Source organism: Myotis brandtii, unplaced genomic scaffold (assembly GCF_000412655.1).
Source record: "Myotis brandtii unplaced genomic scaffold, ASM41265v1 scaffold84, whole genome shotgun sequence".
Taxonomy (NCBI): Eukaryota; Metazoa; Chordata; class Mammalia; order Chiroptera; family Vespertilionidae; genus Myotis; species Myotis brandtii.
Genome location: NW_005371410.1, coordinates 5,863,521 through 5,872,004, shown reverse-complemented (window position 1 = coordinate 5,872,004; position 8,484 = coordinate 5,863,521). Strand labels below are relative to the sequence as shown.

The 8,484-nt window shown below is 40.8% G+C and overlaps 1 protein-coding gene across 1 annotated transcript in view; it reads right to left on the bottom strand.

Annotated features, from left to right (window-relative positions):
- The window catches only part of PUS10 (pseudouridylate synthase 10), a 56,806-nt gene that overhangs the window by 14,797 nt on the left and 33,525 nt on the right, over positions 1-8,484 (bottom strand). The window contains exons 9-11 of the mRNA XM_005884644.2: positions 7,040-7,104; positions 5,637-5,722; positions 4,168-4,293 (exon numbers count right to left, since the gene is read on the bottom strand). Coding sequence (XP_005884706.1) covers positions 4,168-4,293; positions 5,637-5,722; positions 7,040-7,104 — 277 coding nt within the window. The remainder of the gene's footprint in view (positions 1-4,167; positions 4,294-5,636; positions 5,723-7,039; positions 7,105-8,484) is intronic.

The window sequence follows — 8,484 nt, the reverse complement described above, 5'->3', positions numbered from 1 at the left end:
ACAACTTATGGTGAAAGGTCTATCATCTACTTTCTTCTTTTCCTTAAAACAAAACAAAAACATTTATTTGATAATTAAACTCTATGAAAGGGAAAGGAGGGAGGAAATATTTAACTCTAACGCAAATTCATTATATAAGCAAATCTAAGCTGGAACTGTGACAAAACTAGCGTTCATTTTAAGATCGATGGGTCATCACAGACTAAAAGCTGCAAATATTGAAATGGGAAGTGGTTTTAAAAAAAAAGTGAGGGGAGAAGTGTCACATGACAGCTTTTTTAGAAATAGAACTGACTAATGATTTCATCATCATCACCACAGCCCACATTAACATGAGAGGCATTATTCTAAACGTTTCATATGTGTTAACACTATGAGATAGGTTAACATTATGAGATAGACACTGACATTATCTCCATTTTATTTATAAGGCAGGTGATACAGAGAGAGGATAAGTAACTTATCTAAGATCACATCACGGATAAGTGGTATGGTCAAGATTTGAACCAGGTAGTCTGGCTCCAGAGTTTCTTAACCATTGTCCATACTGCACCACCGCGAAGACAGCCAAAAATGCTCAGACTTGTGCCCACGGAAAGCAAGACGAGTCTTGGACCAAAGACTGGGAAAGGCTGGAATGTTTTTGAAAGCCTGGTCAATCATCAGAGTGGTAGAGTTTAAGGTCTCTGAACATAGAGCTCACACCCTGATTCTTTCATTCGGGAACAAATATGTACAGGCTGTGTGTGCAAGGCACTGTGCGAGATGATGGAAGACAAAGGCACACAAGGCGGACATAGCTCTTGTCCTCCCAGAGCTTACTGTTTATGCAGGGATATGGACCATCAAATAGTGGAGGGCTGGGGCAGGAGAAGTACGGGAGCATTCCTGCACTGAGAGCACAGTGCAGCGAGAGCGATGAGATTTTTATTTATTCCTCGGTAGGCCAGCCACTCTGGAAAGCACGAGATAAGGGAGAACAAGACTATGGGATGAGCAGATGGGAAGGTGGGAGGAGGGTGAATTCCTTTTTAACAGCCATTGTTAAATCTTCCCAGGGAAGATTCTAAATGCAAAGTTCTCATGTAGATTTTTAAAAAGGGAAGGCTAAAAGCTTTAAAGTCCTATGAAAACTACACTCAAGATTAGCCCTCCTTTCCAGTATGGTTAGCTGTGAAGAAAGCAGGATTTCACCCTTCCTTCATCTTTAAAAAATCACGTTAGCAAGCCAGGGCCAACCCCTGCTGGAAACATGGGCTCCGAGCTGTAGGGTGTCAGGCACTGCCATGGCAGAGTGGGCTCCTCTCTATGCTCAGGGCCCAAAGCTGTGGCTCTCACAGAGAGAAGCAACCAAGGACTGGCTAGCTAAGCACTAGCTATCCAAGGCAGGTCTAGAATTCAAGCTGTGAGTGAGGCTTATCAGTCTGGGTAGGCTGTGCTGCATTATTCCATAGGACTGGCCAGTAGAAAATCTAGGTCAGGCAGGGAGTGGGATTCCATGGGCCAGTAAGTCCCAAAGAACCATCCATTCCATGCTTCCACTCCATTGTCAAGCTGTTAATACACATGAAGCAACATTAGTAGCTTTCAGTTAGTCAACACACTCAAGAGTAGCACTAACTGGGGATGGAGAGCTAAATGGAGAGTTAAAATGGCATCTGGGAAGCTGAAAAATACCGACTCCTTATGGCTATGATTTGTCTTATACCTGTTCACCTCCATCTCCAAACTAGCCATAATGTCAGGGAAGCAGGAATCCACAGTGACTGAGCCACACCAGCAACAGTGACTGCTAAATCAGACCAGAAATCTCAAACTCATAAATCAGTCTATCTAACTTCTCACAAATTCCAGCACATCAACAAGAAAGAGGGGCAGAAAGCGAGGCTCTGGAGAAGTCCAGAGAAACATCATAATCCTTCCAGACAGAGGGAGAAGGGGTATTTACTGTATATTTTAGGAAAATGTTAGAAATTTGGATCCCACATGGAAAAACACTTTTGGGGGCAAACTTCAAAACTTTATTCATAGGCAATTATGAATAATAGCTGATAAAAAAAAAGGGGGGGGGAAGGAGCCACTGCCATTCTGGGAAACACATTGTTTAAAACTTAGTTGCATTTTCTAAACCCTATAAGTGCTTTGATTCTTCTGCTCAAAGAAACAGATGTTTCAAAAACAAATAGAAAGCCTAGGGTAAGAAGGATCAGGAACTATGTATGTGGTTCAGCTGGTCTGCAGTGGCCTCAGACCCAGGAGCAGACAACGGGGCAGAGACCAGCTGATAACATTAGGATGTCAAGTGAAGTGGTGGGGACTTGATCCTGTAGCTCAGTCATTGACCAGTTTTCAGCAGGGAGCCGCCATGACAAACACTTACTCACTGAGCGATGGAGTAAGTGTGTTAGGGGAAAATTTTTCTTTGATTTTGAGAGTGTTCAAGTTTATTACTCATCACCTAGGGAATTCGAAAGTGCATAACATGAAGTGACTGAGAGACAAGTTTGTATCTCCCACTTAGGGGAAGGAACCTTTCTGAAGTAGCTAGGCTGCTTCGTGCAACACCGGCTTATTTTCATCGAGCTGTAAAACGTGGAGGTCTCACAGTCAGAACCATCTTCCCTGAGTTGTCAGAGGTGAACCCCAGAAATAACAAGTAATTTATCTGAGAAGCAGGGGTTTAGAAAAATGGATGCTATTACTCAGGCCTTTCAAACAACAAGGTCTTATCATGACAAGAAGCCCATGAGCACAGTGGCCTCCAGAAATACGCTTTTTCTTAAGTGGCTCTCAATAAACTTCCTCAGCACACACAACCATATATGTTACACATACAGTTTTACTTATTTCCAGCTTGGGGACAGATTTTCCCCCTCAAATAGAAAATGACAATGGAGTGCCTTCATGAAAGACTGCAAGGGTGAAACACACCGCTGGGTCAGAGCCCCCGGCAGCCCTGGTCACAGAGGGGGCTTCCTGGGGACCCACATAATCAGAATTGAATGTTTCTTGAATCTTACAGAAAAGGAGTGAGGTGGCCACAAAAAAGTTTGAAAGAGACTTCTTGTGCCAAAGCTGTATTTTCACTTCTCCACGACTTGGATAAGTTTTATAAGACAGCTAATGTGCGAATAGTAGATTCAGTAGATTAAAGCTCATGGCAGTAACCCGGAGTCATTACTGCTAGGATTCTGGAAAATACTAGTTTGCTAGCTTACTTTCTTCTTCACTCAGTTAAACAATTCTTAAAAGGCCCTTACAAAGAGGGCTGCTCTATATAATAGGCAACAAATTATAAGCGGGGTGGGGTTTGAAGTGCTTCTCTTTACAAGCAGAGAGCGGGAAGGGACAGCCATATGTCATCTCAGCCACTGCTTGCCATTCCTACAGCAAGCTTGTTTTAAGGTGTTTCAGAGGGAAGGATGGACGTTGAGTTGATTCCTCAAAAAAGGTGTTCTAATTATTTCAGGAAACCCACTTCAAGAGTGATTGACGTCCTGCCCAGAGTTTTTCCTGACGGACATGATTTCCTGTGGTTGAAATCTCAGCCCCTTTCCGCTAGTCTACTCCTCGGTGAAATCATGAGGCTTTATGCTGCCTTTGGCCTAACAGGCCTATCAAGACAAAGACAACTAAACCTGCCCGGATCTGACTCATCCCCCAAACCTGGGCTCATTAATGCCTATGGAGTTAAAACGCAGCACGACTCCCATTAAGTCTTCGTAAAATGGTAGCGGTTGGTTTCTTTTCTCTGGGCTTCAGCTTTTTCCCAGGACATTTTAGTGACTGTGACAGAAGCCAGGCATGTGTCAAGCGCTGACTGTGCAAGCTGTATTTTAATTTCCTCAAATGCCACCAAAGAGGTCAAAGCTGAGGTGTCCCAAGGCCAGCGCGTCAGTGCATTCATTTAAAGTAGTTTCGATTGTTTTGAATTTTCCCAGGAAAGAGCAGTCATTTTGAAAAGGGAAAGAAATCCTTGGCACCTTGGCCCAAATCCAGCCCCGGTCAGGGGAGCTCAGCCATGGCCGTGCCTGTTTATGGGAAGCTGCCAGGCCAGGGGCCCAGACTTGGTGGTGATTTTAAAAACGTAGAAATCTTTCCTGCCACCTCCAAAAAGTCTGTTCATGAATGACAATGTATTTAAAATGTGAGTAATGTAACACTTACTCTCTGCTTTGAATACTGTCAAAAGATGATCTGAAATTAATTCTTCCACTGAAGATTCCAGCTTCCTTTCTCCATCAATTATCCAAGGAGTTTGTGGCAGATTCCTGGAGTATTTATTATATCTCCCTGCCAGAGAAATACAAGGTAGGCTTGATGGAATGATGTGATTAACACAATGGAATAAGAACAAAAAAGCAACAACTATGTATTGCATACCAATACCCTATGACAGTGATGGCGAACCTTTTGAGCTCGGCGTGTCAGCATTTTGAAAAACCCTAACTTAACTCTGGTGCCGTGTCACATATAGAAATTTTTTGATATTTGCAACCATAGTAAAACAAAGACTTATATTTTTGATATTTATTTTATATATTTAAATGCCATTTAACAAAGAAAAATTAACCAAAAAAATGAGTTCGCGTGTCATAGGTTCGCCATCACTGCCCTATGATATAAAACAAGGCTTAGCAAATAATAATAAAAATAAATAAATAAATAAATAAATAAATAAAACAAGGCTTAGCCTTCAATTAACTTACAATCTAATTTGGGGAGCCAACATATAGACAGGTAGAAAATTAAGTGATAATATTTAAGGTAACAATAGAAGAGATAGCTAACAACATAATATGAATCATTAAATGAGTTCTAAAGGAATGCTCAATATATTTATTAATCTGACTGGTTGACAAAACAGGTTATATTATTACAGAACTCACCAAGGATTTTTTTTTTTAAAGAGAACAACTATTGCTTTTACAGATGATTAATAACACTTTCAATGTAATAGTCATTGGTGATAATATATTCCAAAGAATTCAAATACAGGAAATTTTGAAGTTTTTATACTTGAAAAAAAAAACCACCCTAACAGAATATGACTCATTGGTTTATGAATAAAGCTCCCCTAAGGAAGGGAGCTTTCATTACCTCATTTCATTCAATAGTCAAAACTAAATATCAATTTCATTTCAGCTATTACTACAAAACAGCTGTAGCTTTCAAAACAAAAACTGTCTGCTAGATTACCCTTGGGAAAGTCAACGCAACAATTTCTTTTCAGGCAGAAGCCAAGTGTTTAGTCATTTTGCAGATAATAAAATTATTTTTGCAAGTTTGTGTTCATGTTACAAAAAAAAAATCCTCTCCACGGCTGTGTTTCTCCTGGCCAGTTTTGGGTCTCGCCATCTACTCATATTTCCACTCGGCCATCTCTGATGAAAGCTATTACGACCTGGGAAGTGTCATTTCCTTTTGGCATGGCATTCTAAATAACAAATCTCCCGAGTGACCTTAAGAATACCTATACAACCTAAAATAAGCTTGACTATCAGTTCTAGTTCTCAAAGAGTTAACCACTCAGAATCTAATAACAAGAAGGAGGAAAGAGAGGAGGAGTCGGTTGAGTTTTTCAGAAAGGTGAGCAGGTTGGCAGTGTAAGTGTATTCTAGACAAAAAAATATTACCAGCCACAAAGACAGCACCATGAGCACATTCCATTTCAAGAACAGAGCATACAGCCTTGGGTGAGTTTGGAGGACAAGGAAACTGCCTGCAAAACAAAATAAATTTTATAGCTACGATATTCCGGACATGATAATGAACCATGACAATGAGTCATCGTTGTTCCAGACACACAGGGCCTGAGTCTCTCAAGGACTCAGCCTCTCCCTGACTTTCAGTTTAGGATCCATACGGGTCTTTTAGCCTCCAGGAGAGGGTCACCGAGGAGGTCAGGCTCTGGTTTACTACTGCCTTTCACGCCCAGGAGGCATCATGCTCCCAGGTGATAATTCCAATGGCCTTGAAATTTGGGAGAAAATTCCGTATATATGAAGTAGAAGCCTCTCCAGATTCTTTAGCCATTTTGCTACCTCTGAACACTTGCTGCTGGCTTACAAAAATCCTCAAGCATTTGGGTCAAGCCGGTGTGCAATGAGATTGGTCACACCTGTGGGGAGGGTACTTTTTTTTTTCCTTCTCATTCCAACAGAGACCTTTGGAATCAGACCAAAGAGTCAGAAAAAGTGGAATGTCCACTCTTTTTCCTGCCCTTTTAGCAAGAAACTTCACCGGAGAACAGACAGGGAAGAGCAGCGTATGGCTTTAATCTCTGCCCACCACCTGGGAACCTCCAAAGCCATGAACTGGAGTATCCCTGTAAGTGACTAGATGTGGACTTAACACAAAATGTTTGTCTTGAAAATGTCATACAGTTTCCCAAGATGTCTCAACAAAGAAATCACGTAGGAACTCAAGAATTATTGCTGATAGAGAGTAACTGTCCTTACTTTAGAAAATTTAATAAAAATATTTTCATTGTGAGACTCATTTTTAGTCAGTAAAATATAGGAAACCTTCTTCATAACTTCATTGTCTGAAATTTATTCAAGGATCTCCTAGAAGGATAAACTATAACATATTATTAAATAAAATAAACACACTGAGAATTGAAACATAAGGCTTATTGCATTTCAGCATATTTTCTTCCTTTTCTGGAGGTGGATAATACTACAAAATGCAGGGCTTGGACTGGGGAGTCAGGAAACCTGGCTCTAAATTCCTACTCTGTTACCCAGTTGAAATAATAAGCAAGTCGATTCCCTCTATGAATTGCTATATCCTCTTCTATAAGATGAAGAAGTTGGACTTGACTCTTAAATTCAAATTTATTTGACAAACATGTATTGAACACCAATGCATGCCAAGTACTGAGCCAGGGATTGGGGATAGAATGATGACTAAGGCACAATCCTGCTCGCTGAAATACCTCCAGTCTTGTCTTAAAGACAAATAACCCAAACTCTCGCTACCAATCCCTTTCTTCTAAAGTTCCATGATGCTTCCTCGTTTCCATGTTTCTACTTACTTGCGGAAATCCTCTTCGTTTATCTTATTCAAAGCTTTCATAACCGCCATTCTAGTGAATACTGACTATATAGGGTAAAATGAAAAGAAAAGACATTTTATCAGCTAGATGAGAAAACGTCAGAGGTGAAACACAGAACATGGTTGGAGAAATTGTACCATTTTAAAAACATACTTAAAAGGGAGAAATACTTAATAGCTTTAAGAAAATAAGTAAAATGTACAAGTGTTCATATGGTCAGTTCTGCAATCACTATACTCCTACAACTCTTCTCCTTCAGCCTAGCTAGTCTATGTCTACAATACCCAGTAGACCTAGCGGAACACGTCTTCTTCACTGCACTGTCCCACTCCCCTCAAAGCGTGGCATTCTTCAAATACAAAAATGATGACACTGCAGGAAGTGTGCTTGGAATATTTTCTCCCAGGCCTCAAAAGGAATTTAGGTCGATTCATCTACCTTTTCTTCCCTATATCCCTGCAGAGGCTACAGGACATAATTTAGGAGTTGGCTGCCAGACTAAGGGGTAAAACAGAGCCAAGCAGCCTGCTCTGGCATCTAGCAACTCAATGTCACTCAGCAGCCACAAAGTAAAACAAATCCATGATACTGAATAGAAGGGCATCTACAACAAATGTCCCACTTAGGGGTTTTTAAAATAAGAAAAGCCAAATCACATGGTAGACATACTAGAACTAACTAATATATATATATATGTGATAAGTCACATATATATATATGATAAGTCACAATTATTTTGTCTGTTATGAGAAATGACACTTGACTGAAAAGGGGTGCAATGTAGACATCTCAACAGTTTATCATCAAGGCCATGATTTTCTAAATCACATTCTGGGGAACCCTAAGGTGTCACAGGGTTAGAACTGAAAATTAAGTGCCTGTTTGTTCAGATTGGAAATGTTAGGCCTGAATCTCTTAAGGTCACTCAATTTACTACCAGCCACAAGGCAGGAAAACTACAGTTAAAACTATACAGCACCTACTGGCCAAATGGTGTGGTGTCTATGATGCTTTGACAAGAATTCCCTTATCCTATTATTTGATGCTGGTACTTGTATATTTCCTCAAAGATAACACAAAATAAACCTAGCTCTTCAGTATAAATATGGCTTATAGGTCATTGGGACAGAATTTCCCAACTGATATGTCAAAGCAGTGAGCTGCAGTTGTGCCAATATTCCAATCCCTATAGTTCACAGGAGCTGAGCAGGGCCTGGGACAGTGGACAGCACCAGGCTTACTGCTTCCAACTTAGAGCAACTTCATCTGTTAACCTCAGGGTGCTGAACAAACATGGCAGTGTTCTGGGTGCACCGTGACGTGAGAAAGGTCAGGAAGTGCTACTTTAGGCTTGGTCTACATTTCTAGTCATTTTTGCACAGAGCATTCAGCAAATGTTACACCCCGCTCCCTCCCGCTCCCCC